This window comes from Zootoca vivipara, chromosome 8 (assembly GCF_965207765.1).
Source record: "Zootoca vivipara chromosome 8, rZooViv2.hap1.1, whole genome shotgun sequence".
Lineage (NCBI taxonomy): Eukaryota > Metazoa > Chordata > Lepidosauria > Squamata > Lacertidae > Zootoca > Zootoca vivipara.
Genome location: NC_142591.1, coordinates 47777541 through 47801987, shown reverse-complemented (window position 1 = coordinate 47801987; position 24447 = coordinate 47777541). Strand labels below are relative to the sequence as shown.

The 24447-nt window shown below is 41.7% G+C and overlaps 1 protein-coding gene across 23 annotated transcripts in view; it reads right to left on the bottom strand.

Annotated features, from left to right (window-relative positions):
- Nucleotides 1-24447, bottom strand: part of DTNA (dystrobrevin alpha) — a 204888-nt gene that overhangs the window by 53569 nt on the left and 126872 nt on the right. For all 23 annotated transcript variants that reach the window (XR_015951476.1, XR_015951478.1, XR_015951477.1 and 20 more), the window contains 6 exons: nucleotides 18738-18951; nucleotides 10040-10125; nucleotides 8935-9089; nucleotides 7494-7599; nucleotides 6534-6700; nucleotides 3507-3631 (listed from right to left, as the gene is read on the bottom strand). Coding sequence is in view for 18 of the 23 variants with exons in the window: in XM_088675464.1 (XP_088531590.1) it covers nucleotides 3507-3631; nucleotides 6534-6700; nucleotides 7494-7599; nucleotides 8935-9089; nucleotides 10040-10125; nucleotides 18738-18951 (853 nt within the window). In the remaining 5 variants the exon portion in view is untranslated. The remainder of the gene's footprint in view (nucleotides 1-3506; nucleotides 3632-6533; nucleotides 6701-7493; nucleotides 7600-8934; nucleotides 9090-10039; nucleotides 10126-18737; nucleotides 18952-24447) is intronic.

The following is a 24447-nucleotide window of genomic DNA, read 5'->3' as shown; positions in this document are numbered from 1 at the left end:
GAGGTAGGGGATAGAGGAAGGCCTAACTTGGTATCCGAATGTTGCAGGAAGGCATTTTAGTGTTGGCCCCAGCTGGAGATATGGGGAGGAATGAAGGCTCTGCTTCGAACAGAAAGATCTTTCAAGCAGAAAAATACACATATTTGCAACATATTTATTTGAAGTCCCCATACAGTTATTATTTTCTTCTTAAACCAAAGCAGGGGTAGCCAATGTGAGCAAAACTCTCATCAATATGTTATGGCTCTCAGCTATAAACCATAGCATTACATCAACTATTCACAAAAATGTTTCCTTTTGAGCATAACTGCTTGATTCATTTGGTTTTCATCAATTTTTCAGTAGCTTGCTTCCATTTAACATGGGTGGGGGAACCTGTGGTCCTCTAAACACTGTGGGCTCACATCACTTCTGATCATTGGCTATGCTTGCTGTGGCTGGTGGGAAATAGACTCATAAACATCTTGAGGGCCACAGGTTCTCCATCCCTGACTTAAGTAGTCAACCTTTTATTTTTGACATCTAAGGAATGGAATAAGCAGAGGGTCCAGCATTTCAAACTAATATTCTTAGCAGGTGCAAATTTAATTTAAAAGGAATTATCAAGTAAGATGCTGTTTTGAAAAGCACTATCAATGATTCTATGATTTGGGAAGGTCAAACAAATACAGTGGTACCTCTGGTTAAGAACTTAATTCGTTCCGGAGGTCCGTTCTTAACCTGAAACTGTTGGGGCCTCCTGCTGCCGCCGCGCCGCTGAAGCACGATTTCTGTTCTCATCCTGAACCAAAGTTCTTAACCTGAGGTACTATTTCTGGGTTAGTGGAGTCTGTAACCTGAAGCGTTTGTAACCCGAGGTACCACTGTAGTGTGCTTCCATTACAGCTTCATCATAATGAGAACAATACACTGTTCAATCTTCCAATGACAGCTCATTGCTTTAGACTGATCTTAGTTAATAATCATACCCCAGTATTTAATATCTGTGTGAGAGTCTTCATGTCAAAGCAGGCTAAGTGACTTCCAACAGTGCTGCCAACCACAGACACTCATTATGTAATATAATGCCCCTTGTATTTTCTACAAAACACATGCAACAGTGAATACGGAATGAACAGCCACATGAAGGAAGTTTTGACTTGAGGTAAATGGAACACAGAACATAAAAATAAATCTCTGTGATGGAGATCTGAACCACTTTAAGAACCACGGGAGTAGTAATAGTTACCGTAAAAAAAACCCAAACCCCATTAAGGAAATCACAATTATTATCTGAATATGCTGGGAATTATCCTTGTCAGAATGATCCTATCTAAACAGCTGACTATCTGAATGTTTATATATCCCTGTGTGTGAATGTATAATTTAAAAGTGCTTGTGGGAACATAATTATCTACAAGTCACTCAGATGCTCTAGGGACTCAGAGAAGAAATGGAATATCAGAAGCCCACTTCTTATTGATTTGATTTTGAACTGAGCAGTAAAGGAAGTCCAGAGCTCACAATACATGCTGCTTCTTTTAAGCCAACTAAGCTTTTGAGCAGGCTTTTGAGGCTACAAAGTTATCCTCTCACAACTCTGTGGTGGCAGAAGCTCCTCTGTGCATGCCTTAAGGCAGGAGTAGTCAATGTGGTTGTCCTTCAGATGTTGTTGAACTACAACTTCAATCAGCCCCAGCAAGCATGACAAATGGTCAAGGATGCTAGAAGTTGTTGTTCAATAACATTTGGAGGGTACCACATTGGCTACCCCTGCTTTAAAGCCATTTCCAAACACCAGTTTTTGAAGAACTGTTTCCAAAGAGAGGTGAAAATAATATATCATAGGAGTTTGGAGTAACCGGTGCTGGGAAAATACACCAGTTGTTATGTACACAGATATGGAGATTCTGCATGTACATCTGAAGCAGCAGTGATTAGAGAGTATATGGCTGCTGTTGGATCTCTAGCTTGCCAGATTCTAGCATGCTGAATTAACATGCCAGTCACCTCTCACAGAACCACAATCCCAGAAATCAGATCTCCTGTCCTGCATATGGAGTACTTCATGTAAATACTTTCATCAAGGTTTTTATTCTGCATTCCTGGATATCACCAGTATCTTCCTCAACTCCATATACTTATTTCTCCCATCCCTGTGGGCCAACTTTGACAGGTATGCAGGACTGTCTACCTGTCAAATCATCAGGTCTCCTAATGATAGCAGGTGACTGACACCTGTCCAAGTTCAGAGGAGGTTGCTGTAACTGTCAATCAACAGCCACAGGAAGGACCTTTGAGAAAGCATTTTGAATTCAAAGCACTTCCTCTAGTGCTTTACATCCCATGGGGAACTCCTTAGGACAGCCCCAACAATCAGCTGACTATCAGCTATGCAGGGCTCTCTTGAAGCAGTAACAATCAGCTGATAGCCAGAGCTTCAAAGTGCCTTGCAAATGGCTTTGCAGACACTATCAATCATCTGATCAGCAGTGCCTGAAAACTTTTTTCCCCCAGTCACTCTGATGTCATATATGATGTCAGATGCAGGGCTGGTGGGCATGACTTAGCCAAAATGGGTCTCATTAGGCCTAAGGACTAGAGCAGGCATCCCCAAACTGTGGCCCTCCAGATGTTTTGGCCTACAACTCCCATGATCCCTAGCTAACAGGACCAGTAGTCGGGGAAGATGGGAATTGTAGTCCAAAACATCTGGAGGACCGAAGTTTGGGGATGCCTGGACTAGAGGGTCCTCACCCTTGACTTACAGGGTCCCTGAAAAGACTGCTGAGAGATGAACTTCCTACTTTCTTTAGTTTGTAGAAATGTAGCTTTCCTACATTTTTGACCATGCTTCCCTACTTCTTAAAAGGAGCACATTGCAGCTGCCACATAATACTGTACATATCTAAGTTATGGGAAAATCAAGGCATAGCTATGTGAAACAGTTAAGGGAAACAATTCAAGGCACCTTTGTTTCACCTTGTCTCACACAGGCTATCAGATTTCATAATTCATAACTGTAATTCCTGCAGGAAAGCATTGCCTTTGTGTGAACTGAGGCATGTATTTTAGAAAATCTCAATTTTGAGAGAGCTGGTAAGATAAATAATTTGAAATCTGTTTCCATATTGGAGCATGTCAGTTTCTAGTTTCCTTTCTTTACTTGCTTTACCTTTTAGATATTTAACTGTTTCACTGGTCAAAACAGAGCAGAATCATTCAGCTCTAGCCTCCTGGTACACTGAAGACTCACTAAACTGAAATTTAAAAAACACACACCAATATTTCAGAATGCTAAACTATAATGCTAAGCAAAAATGGAAAAAAAATCTCCAGCATTTCCCCTGTTACTTTTCAGTATCATGAAGCTAAGTTATGCTTAAATCCATTACGATTGGATAGTTTAATAAGCAGCATTTCTAGAGAACACATGAAGAGGCCTCCCTCCATTTGCCTTCAAACCAGGATGAACAGTAGGTCATCTAGAACAAAGGATATTATCTACAGAGCACACAAATACTTACACAATATGAGCCAAGTTTAGTGGTTTTTCAGGCTGGTCAGGGAACATTGGGTGCAAAGGTTCACGGCTGGAAGCACAGCTTAAAGACTTGCTAAGTGCATTAGTTAGCTTCTTAGCAGGTGATTTCTGGGAGGAACAAGGAAGGTAAAGGTAATTTGGACAGGTAAGGTTTAAATTGTTTTTGCAACCACAAAACTATGGGGAAACAAAGCAATGTTCTACTAGTTAAAGGCATATCTCTTCCCCCCACCCCCACCCATTCCGTGGCTCTGTATTATGTCCTGAGTTGCATCCTCATGAGGCTGGAGGAACATTGCCTGGCTATTATTTTATTGATTTATTGATTTAATATGCTATAAACTGCTTTGAGATTTTTTATTAAAAATATAAAGCGGTATAGAAATTAAAAATAAATAAAATAATAAATAAATAGATAAAATCCTTTAAAGAGAGAGAAGCTGCAGAATCTCCCCGTTCATCTTTCTCCTGTCTCCCACAATGAGAGGAGTGTGAGAGAAGACTTAAGGCCTGTATCTGATCTCTCCACTGGCACAATCCCAGGTGAAAAGTTCCGTACATTTGAAAAGCTGCTGATGACACAGTCAGAAGTGGAAGAGAGCAAACATTTCTATGACTGAAAAGACCATGTTTGCCCTAAAAGGTTTAGGGACAACAAACAGATATGTATAGAGTACGTACACTTCCTTTAGTAGCCTATCAAGGGTATAAATGAGTCCCCCCCCCAGTAAAGGAACCAGGTACCTGAGTGTATGATCCCCAGGCAGAATTTTCTACCCATGAACAAAAGCAGGATCAGATACAGTTTGTTTTCTAATTGTGCAGACCTTTGCATAAACTGGGTTTCTAAGGTACACATCATCAGTACAAAAAGCTGTGCGATAAACATCAGCACAGCACTCAGTCAAACCAAACTCACAAAAAAAAAATCTAGATTGAAAAATAAAATAGTTACGGTGAATCATACTTCATTCAGGCCCACTTTACTCAGTCCTTAATACTTAAAACCTGATAATCCATGCCAAAGAAGTGTGAGTTCAGAGGACTGTACTAGAATAATATCTTCCATATTCCTGATTCACTACCTAACTGTGCACTACCTATCTTCATTTATTTAGGGCTGCCATATGTCCGGATTTTACTGCACATTACCAGGATTTCAAAGGTGGAATTGACGTCTGGGGGGAATTTCCAAAAGGCAGCACTTTGTCCTAAAAAACTCTCAACAACTTTCGGGGTGTCCTAGTTTTTACTTTTTGAAATATGGCAACCCTAATTTCTTAATCATTGCCAATCATATATCATTCTAATTTCAGAAGCACCAGCTTTAATATATAATGCTGTTTGTACTGCAATTGCTTAGTTTGCTTTCATTATCCTTATTGCACTTCCCTCCTTTCCAGCTTTCGCAGCTGGGATATTTTCTGTATTCAGTGCTTTTTTTCTGGGGGGACGCAGGGGTACACATAACCCTAAACATTTTGTGAATCTAAGTTTGGCTTCATTGAGGGGCAGTATTTCAATATGAGCAGGAAAATGAGAGTACCCCTAAACATTTTTTAAAAGGAAAAAACACTGTCTGTATTTGAGTTCCAAAGGCAAAGAGACTGTTTTGAAAATGTCTCCTCTTTTTCACAGCTTGATCCGCAACCCAAATAACCTACAATTCTTGAAAATTTTTTGAAAGCATGTAACTTATATATATATCTGTTGCAAGGAAAATGTGCATAGACTCACATCTGATATGAGCTTAAGTCCCACAAATTTATATTAACTGAGTTGTGGCTTAAGGGGGCCACACACTGGGACTCTTATAGAAATAAGCTTATTAAATATTATTAATAGTAGAATGCATATGCTACCTTTAATTTCAAAAAGAAGCTAAAATGTGGTTTACAAACAAATAAAACAAAGCACACAAAAATAAAAACAGTTCAATAAACCAAGTTAAAATATAAATTGCAGTAACTACCAATACCTGGTACTGGTATTGGGAACTGCCTGTGAACTTCAGATGAATGGTGGCATACAAATTTTAATAATAATAATAATAATAATAATAATAATAATGTCAGGGAAATGCCCAGGTAAACAGGTACACTTTCAGATGTTGACATAAACATCCCATGGTTGCAGCCTGCCTGACCTTCAAGAGGACATAATTTCACTGCTCAGGAGCCACTCCTCCACCCCACAGTGGACCATGGCATGGAAATAGGGTAACCAGTGCAGATTATGGAGACCTGGATGGTCTACACAGAAGGAGGCATTGTTTTAGAGAACTGGTTCCAAGCTGTTCACAGCCTTGTAAACTAGAACTAGAATGTTACACTTGACTCAGTAGCTAACTGGCAGCTACCAAAACGAGGCATACATATGTTTCATCTGAGTGCAATATAGAGCTCATGTTGTTAGAGACAGTCTGAAAAAGGTTAAGAAACTATGGTGGCTGAATGTTAATGATTATATAGCATGCCTACACTTCTACTGACTTTATATAAACATATTTCATAAAGTAGCTGAATGGTAAATCAACATCTTCTATTGCTCTTCTTAGATCTAGATTTTAAATATTCCATTTGGATCCCATAGTTTCTTTTAGATATAGATCTCTTATCATATAAAGCAGATAATATGAGAGAAAAGCCAACGTATTTGACTATGTCCTACAAAAATGAACAACTTACTGTGGAAATAGTTTTATATTCCAAGACCTTCCTGCAGCTCTCCTGACATCCAGAACAGTTTTAACATGTTGGACTGCTCAAATCCACACTGAGGGTAGCCATACTGTTCAGTTCTTCCCATTTTTCATCTCAGAACTGACTGGGAACAAGGACCACAACTGGGGCTTCTCCATTACAGAGACGCTTAGCTAAACTGGCAAAGATAGTTTCCTATATGTGGTTTTAAGGGAAAACGATTTGGTCAGTTCCAACTCCCATCCTTGAGATTTTCTCTGACTGGTGGAGTTCAAACAGTCTGCAGCAATTCATGAACCTTCCCTTACCCATGACGTGTATTCTTTCATTTGGTGCTGGTTGCTATGGGAACCACTGGCATGTCCCCTCCAGAAGCAATCTTGACAGAGCTGGTAATTGTGACACTGCTGGCATCGATAGCGAAATCCCATCATGCTCTCGCTATGGCAGTAGGAACACTCGACAGGGTGGAAGACTACAAGGGGAGATGAATTTAAAAACAAAACAAAAGACAATCAGTGCGGTGCTAAATCTGAAGCCACTAACAGGTCTTCAGGTCTTAGCAACATACTTTTCTGTCTGAAGTGATTTTCCACGGCAAATGCTATTCTTAAGGTTCCTGAAATTTAAAAGCTTCACAGTTTTCTCTGAAGACAAACAAGCATCTGCTACTGTCTAAGAGAAAACCTCTTATAGCAGCAGAAAACCAAAACAGGAAAATGTGGAAGTGTGGAAGAAAGAATGAGGGGTTGGATACAACTAACTCAGTGCACTAGCTGAAGCCAGCATAAGGACTCCCAGTAGCTCAGTGGGGTTTCCCCCCTCTCCTCCCCACACTGCTCCTCCAATAATACCACATGGAGGGACTGTTCTGTCTGGCAAGCAGAAATACGGTGCTGATGGAACGATTGTATTAACACGCTGTTGAATTCCATCCTAGGACTAGTGTGTTTGTGAATAATCTACTTTGGTCAACTTACAAAGGCAGAAGGAGAGATACTAAAGGTAGCAAGCATATCAGTTTATGCTGTGTATGATTTTGCAACACTAACTAGGTTTACAACTTGCAGCCTGAAACTATGCTGAGTTCAGTATGTCTGAACACATTGAAATAAATGGACAAGGCTCACCGTATCATTAGGAATTGAAATTAGCACCACAGTCTTAGCCATTTTTTCTTTTCAAGAACAATAACTTTTCCTGGGGAAAACACAATCATTGTGAACCACATTGATACTCCACATGCCACTCATCCTTTGACTACATACCATTCTCAACATTTGCCAATCGATGCAGAAGTGGTAACCAGACCAGGCATTGCGGTGGAGGATCAGACATGAGAGTGTCCAAAAAAGCATTCAGTGTGACTTTTTTCTGTTTACATGAACAAAGCAGAAACAACTTAGCATTGCAAGCTGAAAGGGGAATTTTACTTTCCTCATGGGTCACACACACATGGGTGAAATAATTAAGCAGATACATTTCAATATCTTAAACAGGGGAAGGGAACTCTTTTCAGCCCAAGAGATGCATTCCTTTCCGAGCAACCATCTGAGGCAACCTTTAAGTGATAGGCAGGATCTGGAGCAAAAGTGAGCAAAGCAACAGATGTAATTTCATCTCTGTACAGTAGGCTAGCTTCTACAACACTTCCATGGCCCTCTCTGTTCTCCACCCAGAGATTATCAGAGGTCAAGGAATGAGTGAAGCAGAGCCAGTCAAGGGTATGGCCCAGGAAGAGTTTTGAGGGACACCAAGTCATGGGCGTAGCCAGGATTTTTATGGTGGGGGCAGTACTTTCTTAGGGGGAGCAGAACCAATGTGATTGGTCAGTTAGTTAAGTATTTCTATTGTTTTACTTGATCTAGGGGGTCAGCTGTCCCCCCTGCCTCCCCTGGCTACGCCCATGCATCAAGTTCATGTTGCTACAAGGGGGGTTTGCTCTGTTGTAATTCAAAGGCAAGAAGCTTTGTATGGTAGCTGCTCCAGGATGTGAGCATCTCAGTCAGCCATTTGGGAGCCTTTTGAAAAGGAGTAGGGGAGATCAGGGGTCGTGTTGTAGTCCTGGAACCATCTTGTAAGTACTTGTGTTTTTTTTAAATGGCATTACTTGAAGACTTTAAAGGATTTTCCATTTAAATCTGCACATAAACAGAATGGGCTGGATGTAGTCCTGTGTCCATGTAGAACTGGGAAGGACCAAACCTCAGTGCATACCTAGTCCCAATATTGCTCATCTCTATAATACGGAAGGCAATACTTTATTGGTCTATAAATCTAATATCATTGTTGTCATAACCAGTGCCATTTTTCTAGAAAAAGATGTGCCAGACCTCACTATGAACTTCTCCCAGTGGTGCCCACCTGAGAGCTGAGCCCTAATCATAACCCACACTTGTGTAGGAGCATTTTTTGGGGGGAAAATACAGGGGCTCCTCCTCCTGCTGCTGCTCTGAACCAATCCAGAGCTACCTCACAGCATCTTGTTAGTATTTTTCCCAAATCATATTAGGAGATCGTTCACACATTTTCCAAGTCATATCTAATTTGGTTCTTAAACAAAATACAATTCTCTTCTGGTTTACAATTGCCAAAGTGTCCAGTACACAATCTACGGTATAAACAAATAAAAATCACATAACATTTCGTCACTGCATATCATTATGGGAAGGGTGAAAAGGAGGCAGTGAATGTTGGCATTTTATCTACCTGTTGAGAAAAACAGGATTTTGCTGACTGCTCTGTGTATCCAAAAGAAGGACCTTCAAAGACCGCCGTGGGTAGTTTAAGGACTTCTCGCAGAAACATGTCATATTTACCATAAACCATTACACCACTGGTGTCTGAAATCATTGAGAAAATATCTGATGGAATAAAGAGGGAAAATATGAAATGGTTTATTTGGTTTAAAATACAGTATAAAAATACAAAATACATAACACAACAATAACCGTCCCCTCAATACATTTAAAAGGCCATGGGCCTGTGTGAAGAGGAATGTTCTCACCTGGCACCTAAAGTTATGTAAGGTGCCAGGTGAGCCTCCCTAGGGAGAGCATTCCACAAATAGGGAGCCCATTCCCGTGTTGCCACCCTCTGAACTTCTTGTGGAGGAGGAACATGAAGAAGGGCCTCAGCTTACTATCACAGGGGCTGGTTTGGTTCAAATGGGGAGAGGTGGTCCATGATCTGGGAACTGAGTATCATAGCTGCCAAGTTTTCCCTTTTCTCGCGAGGAAGCCTATTCAGCATAAGGGAAAATCCCTTTAAAAAAGGGATAACTTGGCAGCTATGCTGAGTATGCAGATATAGGTGGTTAACCTGTGGCCTACTGGAAATGGTTGGACTCCAGTTCCCATCATCCCTAACCTTTGGTCATGCCAGCTGGGACTGCTGAGAGTTGTCCTACAACACCTGGAGGGCCATAGGTAGTCATCCCTGATTTGGATTATTGGAGAACTGGGTATTTGTGTGTGCACTTTAAAATATTCAATGCATTATAAAGAGTGATTTCACTTTAGACAATAAAGTTGTGTCTGCACCTCTTGTGTGTTATGTGTTTGCATCTATGAATGGATTAATTTAATCCATATTGGTTTTAACTAGGGCTGCAACCTGATTAAAGAAGCTTCAATTGATCAATCTTTTTAATACATTTGCATGTTTCCCAAAGAGGAATCTTTCAGTACCAGAATTCTGGAAAGAAACCATGAATTGATTCATACTATTATCTAAACCAAATTCTGGTACTACTCCATATTGAAAGGAAAGAACAACATTAATAAAATATAAATAATAGAGGACAAAGACTTACATCTCAATTTGTCCATGATCTTTCCTCCACAAAGCGTTGCCAAGGCCATTTTGATAGCAAAGACAGACATTTTTCCATGTCCTTCTCTATACGGTAACAAGGAAACAAATACGATGACATTAGCATGGCAATATTTTTGCACTGTTGTTGAATTATGCAGTACAAATATTCTTGCGCTTGGAAATTAAAATTGTGCAAACAACCATTAAACTTTTTAAAAGAATACAATAGAAAACAAGCTATTTATTGTAGTTCCAATTTGAACAGTGGTAACAACAACAACAACAACAATTTATTATTTATACCCCGCCCATCTGGCTGGGTTTCCCCAGCCACTCTGGGCGGCTTCCAACAGAAAAATGAAATAAAATAATCTATTAAACATTAAAAGCCTCCCTAAACAGGGCTGCCTTCAGATGTGTTCTAAAAATCTGGTAGCTATTTTTCTCTGACATCTGATGGGAGGACATTCCACAGGGCGGGCGCCACTACCGAGAAGGCCCTCTGCCTGGTTACCTGCAACTGCAACTTGGCTTCCCACAACGAGGGAACCGCCAGAAGACCCTCAGTACTGGACCTTAGTGTCCGGGCAGAACAATGGGGGTGGAGACGCTCCTTCAGGTATACTGGATTGAGGCCGTTTAGGGCTTTAAAGGTCAGCACCAACACTTTGAATTGTGCTCGGAAACGTACTGGGAGTCAATGTAGGTCATTCAAGACCGGTGTTATGTGGTCTTGGTGGCCGCTCCCAGTCACCAGTCTAGCTGCCACATTGTGGATTAGTTGTAGTTTCTGGGTCAGCTTCAAAGGTAGCCCCACATAGAGCGCATTGCAGTAGTCCAAGCGAGAGATAACCAGAGCATGTACCACTCTGGCAAGAGAGTCTGCAGGCAGGTAGGGTCTCAGCCTGCGTACCAGATGGAGCTGATAAACAGCTGCCCTGGATACAGAATTAACCTGCCTCCATGGACAGCTGTGAGTCCAAAATGACTCCCAGGCTGCGCACCTGGTCCTCCAGGGGCACAATTACCCCATTCAGGACCAGGGAATCCTCCACACCTGCCCGCCTCCTGTCCCCCACAAATAGTACTTCACTTATCTGAGTTTTGTACGGTAAAAACAGTTTTAAAAGATAAAGCTAGAGAAATAAATCAAATATAACAATTTTAGCACAACCCTAAATTCCATCGAAACCAGAACACAAAACATTGCCAAATCTAGTCTGGTCAGGCTCTGTCAGGGAAGAAGGCTCTGGCCAGCATTTCTCTACTTCCCCACCCGCCTTCTTTTCCTGGACAGTTATGTGGGTTCCCTGAAGATTTCCCCTCACATTAATCCCAATGGAGAGAATTTAAGTATGCCTAATGTACTTTCCCCTCCATTCTGGGTGTGTGTCAGGAGCCTGGAAGGGTTTTTGATCTGGGTGCTCCATCCTTAATCTGTCTCCGGAATGGCTGTTCTTTTGCCATTACCACCACTGCAGCACCACCAGTAAAGAGCAGGTCTACTCTCTCAAGCCACAAGGGAGGCTTGAGAGAGTAGACCTTCTCCTCCAGCCTGCCCATCTCCCTCTCCGTGGGTAGGGGGAAGATCCACTCTATCCTATGACCCATGGGATCATGAGATTGTGCCCTAAATGGTATTAAAATGCCATTAACTGTAAACATGTCATTTTTATGTTGTGAACTGCTCTGAGATCTACAGATGGAGGGCAGTATACAGCTATTGCTGCTGCTGATGTTGTTGTTGTTGTTGTTGTTGTTTGCTGCTGCTGCTGCTGTTATTATGCTTGGGAATACAACATCAATGTGGGTCCACAGTAGGTCCCCTAAAATATCCACATTAGTCATGTGTCTACATGCTGAATGCAGGAGTGGTAGTGATCTAGACAAATTAAAAATGGGCAGTCTTATTTATTTCAGTTGGAGAGAGTTAAGCTTAGTTAAAAGGTACATAGGTTCACTGGTGTAGCAAGGGGGTGCATTGGGGGCGATGCGCCCCGGGTGCCACCCTAGAGGGGGGGGTGACACTTGGCACCCCCTGCGACTCCCAAGCCAAGTGGCGCAGCTCCAGCGCCGTACAGATGGTGCCGGGATCCTCTGCTCGCGGCTGCAGCCGCGAACAGAGGATCCTCCATTCGCAGCTACAGCAGCGAGTAGAGGATCCCGGCACCATCCATACGGTGCTGGAGTGGCGCCACTGGCAAACCGCTATGTACCGCCGCCGCACATGCACGCTAGGTAGTGACGCCCCACCCCTGGGTGCACGCCCCTAGTGGCTTCCTCCGCCACTGCATAGGTTTGGCTTGATCGTGCCCTATGCTTGCACAAAACATGGAAGCAGCATACGTATTTTAATTTCAAGTGTTTGCCATTTTAGTTTAACATATAAATAAATGGGAAATCGTTGAATATAATTCAAAATCACAATTATTATCAATGAAGCTGATCCAAGTAAAACTAACAGTTTTGAAACAAAGCCAAGCATTTATGCAAACATAGACAGAGATCATCTTCCTTGCACATACAATACATTAAAAGCTAGTTGGTAGCTACTTGTGGGTTGAAGTACCTGTGTATGTTTAGGCAGTAATGTATTGTTAAACCCCAGTATGTCAATAGAAGACTCCCCAGTCATTAGGAATTTTCACTGAAGGTCTTAGCAACATGTATTTGAGAAACTGAACATGCATCTGGAACACCACAGGGGTGAAAGCGTCTGGGTGATCTGGAGTAGAGAAGCAATGGGTGAGGAAATGGCGAAGGACCCCCTTCTCCTTTCCAAATGAAGCTGCTTTTCTCCCAGTTTCATTTACTTTATACCAATCTAAAGCATGGTACAGAGATCTGCATTGCCTTTTGTTCCCTCATCTTTACTGGCCAAGAAGTTAATAGCTTTCACTTAAAAAAACCCCCCAAACCCCCTTTTATTTATGCAATTTTAACAGCTTTTATACACATATCGTACAGTATCCATCTCTTTTCCTAAAATGGATTGGCGGATCTTTCTGTGGCATTCTAGGGAAATCTTGATTGGCTGCATATCCTGATATTTCACCCATTATCATCTCAAGTCTTCCTTTTTTTGATGTTATCTGCTGCTCATATATTAACTCCTACTTGTAGGTTAAATCATACATTGTATCCTCTAAGATACTCTCCAAAACACCTCCACTCTTCTCTTTAACTCACCCTTATTCCTTAGTTTTGTGGTCATGATTACTATATTCTATATATTCTATCAATTTGTTCTGCCAAATTTCCTTCGTGGTTATCTCTTCTTCTTTCCATTTTTTCGCATATACTATTCTAGCTGCAGCAGTCATGTACAGAAAGATATTGAGTGCCTGTTTTGGAATGTCGTCACCCGTTATCCCTAATAGAAAGGCCTCCGGTCTTTTGGGAAATGTGAGATTTAGAATCTTTTTAAATTCTGTGTGAATCATTTCCCAATACTCTCTAGCGTATTTACATGACCACCACATATGAATCAGGGTTCCCTCCACCTTGTGGCACTTTTTAAAAATGTAATAATGGTAAGGAGTAACAACTGTATTCTTTGAAGTCAATGGATTATTTTTAAATAAATAAATAAATGTGTGACCTATGGCAATTGTACAAATTTAATGGTTCCTTCTTCAGTAAGGGGATGAATTGTGAATAGCAGGTAAGTTTTCTCTGTATCCCAAATGGAATTGCATTTTCCATAGCTGAATACTTCTGAGAAGGTATGAAAGGAAAATTTCCCATTTTCTTAAAAAAATGTTGCAGTTTGACTTGATAGGTTTGGACACCGTACTTCATCCGAGTCATTTATATTCATACATCTCTACCCGGACTCAGCATAAATTCAATTTCCCCATGAAAATATGTATTGACATGGCTTGTGACTAGGTGAGATAAATGGGCACCTTGGCATTTAGGTGCCCCTAGGGTCTGGCAATTATCAAAGCAGCTCTGTTGTACAATGAAACTCCTTTATAGTAATAGTTTTTAAAGTTTTCATGAGTAAAATATGGCTGCTTAAGAGCAAGTATTCTGCCTTGTGACAGCTGCTGGTGAAGATGTTCAGTGAAGGGATCATTGTTGTGAAGCCATAAAGGGGGACAGAAGCTTCAGAGTGTGTTGAAACTAAAGGTGAAATGTTCTAGAAGGCCAACAAATGCCATCTTGGTAGTCAAGATAACCTCAAAACTAATTGGTAGTTGTTGCAAGAAGGCGCTCATATATGTTTATATTCACTTGTTTTCATATATGCTAATTGGCTTGCTTTTATGCCGTGCTTATCAGTAGACCCTGGGATGCTGGGCTCTTGGCCCAGAGAGGGGAGCTATCTGTAAGCTTTGGATAGTAGCCATCTATGGCCTCACCGGTCAGGTGAATTGATGGGCCAAACTGATGTAATTCTTTGTGTAGAAAGAATGCCTAAACATTTGCTTGGGTGTGGACAAGTAATGGTGACTCCCACTGTTGCGGTGTTTGTCCTATGTCTGCCAAGGCAGTGGGGCTCTGCAGGTTGTGCTGTGAGTTTACTATTTCTTATAATAAAGCACTAGAATGCATCACTCTGGTGTTTTTGACATCCTTCCTTGGTATCCCTGCACTAAACCACTCCTGCGAGCCCATGGGCTAGTGGAGCAGGGCACAGAGGCAGAAAATAAATGAAGAGGTCAACTGCGTTACTTGTAGAGATGGAGAAAATATTTCTATTTAAATGTTATTTAGTTCTCTAAAAGAATGAACCACACTCAAAGAACCAACTGTGCCATCAGAGAAATGTATTGTGGTGCTCATGCAGTCAACAATTGCATATGCAGGTGGGTAGTAGACTGATCAACAACTTCACTTGTTAAAACATGATCACACTGACTTGTACTTATTACACGAACGGGCAGCATTCCTCTGTACTGCCCATGGGCTGTTGTAAAGGCATCAGAAGGACTTATGAAGTGGACAGGATAAAGGGCTGAGAATTCCCTTGTAATTCTCTTTCACGCTATACTTGTCTGCAAAAGTGAGGAGGTAGGGAACTGCCCTTTGTTCTCCTGACTCTAATGCATATGAAACATCAGTAGAAGACCTGAGGCCACCGGGCACTCCAGCTGTCCAATGCCAATAGTACTACTCTATACCATATTAGCTAGAGGCTATCACAAAACAAAATCTATAGCATATGACTAAAACCCTGTGCATGCTGATTTAACAAAACCTCACTTAGATTTCCCTTTGGAAATAAGCTGTATTATTCTCCATAAAAGTAGGCAAAAGTTTAAAAATAACAGAGCAAAATGTTTTTATGTATATTTTATTTATACCATTCTGATAAAATATTCTGAAAAATGTATTTTACTGAGCAGAGCATGTGTGCCATGAACATAGGAAGAGGAGTGTGTGTGTGTGTGTTTTAATGGCATGAATGCAGCAGATAATCGAAGCTGTAGGAGTCTGGTTTAAAGGAAGCAAGCAAAAATCCCTGTCTTTCTGCACATGTAATTGCTGTGATTGCTGATAAAAAGAACTGAGTGACAAGCTGAGTCAGGGAACCAAACTAGATGTGATCAGAAGAAAATGCCTTCATTTGGACCTCTTGGTAGATAGAAATCAAAGACCCTATACTCTGACCGCTGAAAAGCCTTCCTTACACACACCTTTGATTTGTGGGCCTTCACCAAATGTATTTTCAATGAGTTCCCTTCAATTATGAGTACAGTTTGTCTATTTAAAAGATTTCCATCCTGCCTTGTAGCAAAAGGCACTTGGATAGCTCCTTACAACTCGACTTTAAGCCTCTTGTTAGGATTGCTCACTCTAATTGCTCTGGGATAAAATGATGGCCGCTACTAATTTGCTGGCAGCCCATTGGGATAATATAATTAACATGATGACATTACAATGTCATATAACTAAGTAGATCTATGAAGCCAATTCACGGTGAGACCAGTGCTTCCTGCTCTCACTGTGAATAGGCTACATGATAACTGCTGTTATTGGCATCCATCTGTCTTGGGAGACAATGGAGGAGTGTGCATTTGGGGGTGAAGTCAAACCATTGGAGAGTTACAGTGCCTGTTGTGGCTGTAGGGACCAATATGGGAAAGACATGTTTTGTTGCAGATGAAGGCATCCAGATGCAGATAACACAGGCAGTCATATTTAGCTAGGGGAGCTGCTTTGCTATACATAATTCCTTGGGAAGAAGCTCCATTGAACTCAGTAGGGCGTAAGTATGAGTAGATAGGCACAGGCCTACACTGTTAATATAACTCAAACAAATAAACCTTCAGTCCAAAATTGCTAAGCTACATCTTACAGTAGCAGTAAGAATTGAAACAAAATAAAAAAAATCCTTCCAGTAGCACCTTAGAGACCAACTAAGTTTGTCATTGGTATGAGCTTTCGTGTGCATGCACACTTCTTCAGATACCATGAAATGCACACGAAAGCTCATACCAATGACAAACTTAGTTGGTCTCTAAGGTGCTACTGGAAGGAATTTTTTTACTGTATTTTGTTTTGACTACATCAGACCAACACAGCTACCTACCTGTAGCAAGAATTGAAACTCTGTTAACATTTCTATGGTCATGCCACTTGATTGAGGTTTTAATAATTTGCAACACCAGGTGACATTAATAAAATGCATTTCCTGCCCAAAACTGCTGGGATTCTTCACCTATCCTATCAGGCTATATGGCTCATTGAGGCTCATGTTTAGGTTTTCTGATTACCCCTCTATTAATTCAATCACAAGTTCCAAGCACTATGTCAGCATAGTGAGGACAGCTCTGATTTACAGTACTTGAAATGAAAGCAGTTGCTATTTTAGAACAATTTGCATTTTTGGATATACTCCAGGTCCTACAATTCTGTCAAATTACCCAGCTACAAAAAGTGTATATAATAGTTGTTGAGCACATTCTATGTGAGAGCAGTACTGTGTTAACATAGACCACCCTATCATTTACAAAAGCAATACTTTTTCATTCCTTCCTCTGTGGCATGGTGTTTGGTATGCATCTTCAAAGCCTTGCAGTGCTAAACTCCAGAAACAAAATGGGTATTACGAATGATCTCATTTTCACAGTGATGGTTTTGTTGGGAGGGAGGGAGACTTTCAGGCAGTGGGCAGCAAAACATGTGCCCAGGCATTCTCAGAGGGTTTCTTCCCTGTTCTTGTTAAGAGTCGAGAACTCAGGGTTTACTGCTCCTTTTTTTAAAAAAGAGCTTCAGCCTTGTTGTGCAATCTTTTCCAAAACATTGAAGGCCCCGTTTCACAGCCTACTGACAATTTCTCCTTGGAGAGGGCAGGAGAGCTGGTTGGATGCAGACACACAGTGCCTCCGCTACTTTGTCATGTGGAACGGTTGCTCCCTCCCACCTCACCCCAGGTGTTGCCATGGTGACTAAGCTGTACCAGTTGATCTGACTCTGGAAGGTACACAATGCCAAGCAAGAACTCCATCAAGTGTGTACTGGGGAGGAGAGCAAGAGGGGGATGGGTAGGCAAGCGGGAACACAAGGCAACTTATTTTAATGGTTCTTTAATAGTGTGGATTTCCAACCAGTGCATTTTCATAATAGAAAACAGTAATGAGGTAATAGATAATTTGCACCTGTCGAAGCACAAAGCTTATCCCAGTCAATCCAGTTTGTAATTTCAGGCTATTCAGATGCTTTTAAGAATATGCCAATAACATGCTGATGGATCCTGTGCTCAATTACCGTAATTTACATATATACACAGAACGCTCATCTGTAACATGACATTAGGGATGTCTCTTTCCCATAAATTCACATTTGTTTGGTTGTCTCCACCTCCCCTAGGCCTTGCAATGCAAGTCTTCAGGCAGTGGTAATAGCATGAATTCTATTGCCATTTTTTTTTCTATTGGAATCTCACAGTTTGCTACATTAACAAGGAAAAGGGGGGAAATTGCTCACAGCTGCCTAAGCTTCAGCAAAAAGAGTTTCTGTCAAACAATAAGCCACTTACCCCATGCCACTGCTGCAGAAAAAACACTGTTGCAGATGTTCCCACCAGCAATAATAATACCCAAAGAATGGAAAATTTTTGCATTTTGAAGTGTTCTGCTAGGGGACAAACTCGATATTACATGCACACTACTGCAATGGCCCTTTTGGTAAATCTCTCTCTCTCTCTCTCTCTCTCTCTCTCTCTCTCTCTCTCTCTCTCTCTGTGTGTGTGTGTGTGTGTGTGTGTGTGTGAGAGAGAGAGAGAGAGAGAGAGAGAGAGAGAGAGAGAATGCTTAAATCTTTCCCTCCCCACCATTGTCTGTCTGTCTGTCTGTCTGTCTGTCTGTCTGTCTGTCTCTCCCTCCCTCCCCCCCCTCTCTCTCTGTGTGTGTGTGTGAGAGAGAGAGAGGGGGGGGGAGGGAGGGAGAGACAGACAGACAGACAGACAGACAGACAGACAGACAGACAGACAGACAATGGTGGGGAGGGAAAGATTTAAGCATTCCCTCCACTCCACTTCTCCAATCCCTGAGGCAACAAGGTAATATTGCATACATCTACATGTGTAACATTTAGCCTTTATAGTCATAATTAAGAAAGTTCTGAACAACAACAGTAATTCGGGAATTTCACTTTGTCCAAGGCCAAGGTCAAACCGATATTTCACTTTGGTCTTATTTTTCTGTGGAAAGATTAAAATCAATAAAATTAGAAGGAAAACTTACGGATCAAAAGCTGCCAGCAGGAAGTTGAGTAGTAAGCTGATGGATTGCTCTACGTTGATCTGGTGGGTAGTTGGCATGCGTTTGTTCAGTTGGTAAAAAACTGTGGACAGGACAGCTTCAATCCGAGCCACATTCAGTTCTATGTTCGGATCCAGGTTGTTCAATGAATTTTCCCGCAATGCTTCTATTACATTCCAAATATCCACTAAGTGCACTATGTAGGATGCAAGATAGTACTAACAATCAGATAAAAGGCCACAAAAGAGACAGAAAACAATCCTATCTTAGGTTATAGCATTTTGACAGATAGATAAAATATATGCTTAGATCTGTTGTTGTTCTTTGCGGGGGTGTACAAAATTGTTTCAAAGGGAAATTGGTGGAGTGAAACAATTTGGAGTGGCCTCGTTTTGCTTTTCCCATGATGCCATGTTTACAGGTCTAGTTTGGAAAAATCAAAATAGCAGTCCTGTGTCCACTGACATGCATGTGGGGGAAGCAAAGGATACCCCCCCAAAAAGGTCACCCTTGCCATGGGCTTTTGGGGCAAAAAGGGTCCTCAGCAGAGGAGGGGCTTCCTCCTCCAAGCCATTTTTGGAGGGATAGTCTTTCTCTGTCCCCCGAACCAATGCACACCAAGGGGAATCAGTGATGTCTTCTGTGCTTTCCAAATGGAAGAAAAAAGGTGCACCGTGAAAATGGCTGACTTAAGGGAAAAGCCCACCCCCTACCAGTGACGCATAGGGGCCACAGACTCCTTGATGGGAGTTTTTAGGGAGCCAGCAGCAGTAAGAGGAGGCAAGAGGAGGAGATGCAACAACTCTAAAAAATAAAATCATTTGCCCACCAAAACATTGTCATTTTTATACACAAAGGAAACATAGGTCTCATTTTCAGGTGCTCATTTCATTAGACTAGAATGGCATTAAAAAGAAAAAGAAAAAACGACTACAGGCAATTGGACACATATTTATAGAGAATTGTAGAGAATTATAAAACATGTTGTGTGCCAAAGCAGTATTGAAACTGTAAATTAATAAAAGGCCAAATATATTTTATAAAGCAAAATGAAGAAAAAGAAAGGCATGAGGAGGTTTTTGTTTTCAATTCTGAGCTTTATGTAGCTTTTGCACCTATAAGCTGACAGTCCAGTCCTAACAGGCTGCTCCAGCACAGATTGGCTCTCTCCAACATGCCATTTAACGGCCATCAACTTCCACACAAGCTACTTTGACATGTGGCAAACCCTTTGAGATGACCCAAATTCCAAGACATTTGGTGATTCAGGACTGCAGTATGCTAGAATCCCTTTTGATCTCATGCATGAAATTAGTAGAATCCATATATAAAAAGGTAAAGGACCCCTGACAGTTAAGTCCAGTCACGAACGACTCTGGGGTTGCAGCGCTCATCTCGCTTTACTGGCTGAGGGAGCTGGTGTTTGTCCACAGACAGTTTTTCCGTGTCATGACTAAGCTGCTTCTGGCGAAACCAGAGCACCGCACGGAAATGCCATTTACCTTCCCACCGGAGCAGTACCTATTTGTCTACTTGCACTTTGATGTGCTTCGATCTGCTAGGTTGGCAGGAGCAGGGACTGAGCAGGGACCACGGGGATTTGAACCGCCAACCACATACCACACAGGGCAAGGAAGCTGCAGCAGTATGAGGGGGAACTAGGTGTCTGGAGACACGAGATCTGGGGGATAGTGCTCAGGGATGGGAAGTTGCAGGTGGGTGAGAAAGGGATTAAGCATCTTCTTCCACTGCTCCACCCTGAAATACCCACCCCCCAACCTGGTTTTCCTTAGAAAGGCATGCATGCACTTTGGGTCTCAATCTCATGCTAGTGCAAGGGCAAAGACCATTAAGCTGAATTCTATAAACCTCAGCAACAGCAGCTTATAAGGACAGAAGACCAAATGCTATGACATACTGAAGACCAGTGTGGATTTACCAGCATTATTGGCATTGATTTAGTACAGTATGTGAAATCATCAGTAACTTTAATTTTACCCTTTCCTTAAAAAGAAAAAAAACTTGCTTCATGTGTATGCCTGAATCTCTTTTCTTTTTTCCTGGGGAGAACTTAAGCCTCTTGAATCTATTAGCACACTTACCACATTCAGGTGTTCTACACTGGAGTTCAAACAACATGTGAGAGGGAGTGTGAGATTAAGAGCAAAAGTTCTGCTCCATCTTGCTCCCTCCCAAACACCATGAGTAGGAAAACATCTGAAAGATTGTTTGCTTTTCCTCTGAAGGTATTAAGGTAATCTTTAAAAGAAGATTCTTTCCATCTCATGTCCCATAATACTCATGGACATGTGGATTATTCTGGGGCACAAACAAATTATGACACATAAATTATATGAAGCAATCTTCTGACTTTTCGTTTCATTTTAAAGCAGTTTGGGGAAGGTGACTTTGACCGGAAGGGCTCTACTAGGGAAGAGGTTTTTAACCTTTCACAGCATCATTTGTCTGATCTAAATCACACACAACCTGATTCTGTTAGTCACACTGAGGTCGTGGGGGAAGGAGAAGAGGTCAAATAACTGTACTTGTTTCTAAAAACAGTTACCATATTTTTCTGTGTATAAGACTAAAGGTAAAGGTAAAGGGGCCCCTGACCATTAGGTCCAGTCGTGACCGACTCTGGGGTTGTGGCGCTCATCTCGCATTATTGGCCAAGGGAGCCAGCATACAGCTTCCAGGTCATGTGGCCAGCATGACAAAGCCGCTTCTGGCAAACCAGAGCAGCACATGGAAACGCCGTTTACCTTCCCGCTGTAGCGGTTCCTATTTATCTACTTGCATTTTGACATGCTTTCGAACTGCTAGGTTGGCAGGAGCTGGGACCAAGCAACGGGAGCTCACCTCGTCACAGGGATTCAAACCGCCGACCTTCTGATCAGCAAGCCCTAGGCTCAGTGGTTTAACCACAGCGCCACCTGTATAAGACTAGGTTTTTTCCTAATAAATAATGTCCAAAATTTGGGTGTGTCTTATACATGGATAGCTCCCCCCCCTCATTTTCTTAAATCAGAATCCTCCCGTCTTATAGATGGAAAAAACGGTATTTATTGCTTTATCAGAAGAAAAAATATCAAAGTGATTTACAGCAATAATACATAAAACATACAATAACAAATCATGTATTAAAAAGTTAAAAACAGACCTCAATAGACCATTGTAGAAAGATACATTCTTAATTGCCAGGCAGAATAAAAAAGTTTTCAGTAGGCATTTAAAATTTGACCCAGAAGGCGCCGGCTGGATCTCTATTGGCAAAAAATCCCACAAGCCTGGTTCCTGTGTTCCACACCCCCACCCCACCCAGGAGTGCTAAGAATGGCTTTGTAAGGGATGCATTAACATCTCTGTGTTCAAGCTTAAAAACAATCAGGCTTTTGCAAACATTTCCTTTGGATACTTAACACCTCAAGGGTTTTTAGAAGTAATCAATAAAAAAAATCTTGCAAAACCCAGATATGTCTATTGAAATAAATGGAGACACAACAGAAAACCTTTGGGGCAAGAGATGCCCCTCACCAGTCATTTTGGGCATGCAGCCTTTAAAAAATCTGTCTACTGAATAGTTGCCCCAAGGGTTTCCAGTGGTGGATTGTATTCTGCTGCAGGCTCTTTAAACTCTGCTTACTGAATAAATAAACTGAGACTTCAAACTTGTTTTATTCTCTCCCATCTTGTTAATGAGAACACTTTAAACGGTAAGAAAAACCCAACTGAATATGGCACAGCCTCTAAAGAAGCTCACAAAAGTTACCAGCTTGTAAAAAGAATTGAGCAGCCTCTTTATGGAGAGAACAGAATTGCAAATGGCTACTTAGTAGTTGGGTCTCTTTTTATTCACTGGGCCTAATCTCGCTGCAGAACTGAAGCGGGGTGCTGCCTGCCCAGTCATGGCCATCTGCATCACAGCTGTTGCAAAGCATTATAAACAAAGGGGGGATAGGCAGTCTGACAGACCTTATTCTTGAAGACCTCCCCCCACAAAAATATATATTCTTGCCTGCATACAATTTCATGTCACCATGGATATCCTGCATGAACCTCTCCCAGACCTTTGGGCCATCATTGATGGTCCTCTTTTGGGTACCCCCTCTGCTCAAGGTGCAAAGGATGGTGGCGTTGGAGAGGGCAGCAGACACTGGAGGAGGAGGAGGAAGAGGCAGCTCCTGAGCCCAAGCCTAGCACAGGCTCACAGCCTTACATTATGTCTAGATTTGGCCTATGCTTTTGTGACATGGGAGAAACTAAGGATCTCGTAACATTTGGATATATATTGGTTAGAAACATGTTTCTTCCCCAACTGCTTTTGGGTAAGGGAAACCAGTCAGATCTTGAAATGATCAGATAACTGATATAAAGAATTACTCATTAAGTCAGCATCTCACATTTTTGCATTATCCAAATCTCCTGCTACTTCTATTGAATCTCTTGTTGTAAATTGCTATCATATGTGACTGCTGTAATGAAAACTAATTTTGGCTGGCCGAGCTCTTGCTCATTTTAACTATCTACAAATTGTGAGTTGTGCTGTCCACCCATTATGCATTGTGTTGTAACATTTTTTTCTTAGGGACTATGGCCAATATGGAACTACGGTAAAACTCAACTGAATAATAATACTAATACTAATACTAATACTAATTTATTATTTATACCCCGCCCATCTGGCAGGGTTTCCCCAGCCACTCTGGGCGGCTTCCAACAGAAATATTAAAATACACTAATTTCTTAAAGATTAAGATTAAAAGCTTCCCTAAACAGGGCTGCTTTCAGATGTCCTCTAAAAGTCTGGTAGTTGGTTTTCTTTTTGACATCTGGTGGGAGGGCGTTTCAAACAGAGGGTGCCACTGTTTGCCTAATAGGAATTATATGGCATAGTCTGGTGAACTTTGGGGTGCATTTTTAATAGCCAGCTCCTATTCATTTATCATTTGTTGTTGTTGTTTAGTCGTTTAGTTGTGTTTGACTCTTCGTGACCCCATGGACTAGAGCACGCCAGGCACTCCTGTCTTTTGCTGCCTCCCGCAGTTTGCTCAGACTCATGTTGGTAGTTTCGAGAACACTGTCCAACCACCTCGTCCTCTGTCATCCCCTTCTCCTTGTGCCCTCAATCTTTCGCAACATCAGGGAGTCTTCTCTTCTCATGAAGTGGCCAGAGTACTGGAGTCTCAGTTTCAGGATCTGTCCTTCCAGTGAGCGCTCAGAGCTGATTTTCTTCTTGCAGTCCCTGGGACTCTCAAAAGTCTCCTCCAGCACCATAATTCAAAAGCATCAATTCTTCTGCGATCAGCCTTCTTTATGGTCCAGCTCTCACTTCCATACATCACCACTGGGAAAACCATAGCTTTAACTATACGGACCTTTGTCAGCAAGGTGATATCTCTGCTTTTTAAGATGCTGTCTAGGTTTGTCATTGCTTTTCTCCCAAGAAGCATGCGTCTTTTAATTTCGTGACTGCTGTCACCATCTGCAGTGATCATGGAACCCAAGAAAGTACCGTATTTTTCGTCCGTAAGACGCACTTTTTTCCTCCAAAGAGTAAGAGGAAATGTCTGTGCATCTTATGGAGCGAATGTGTGGTCCCTGTAGCCGAATTGCCCAGGGGCTAAAGGCAGATAGTTTTCTGTTTTTGTTTTTTAAAAAGAAAGAGCTAAAGGCTAAGGAGGGAAAAGAG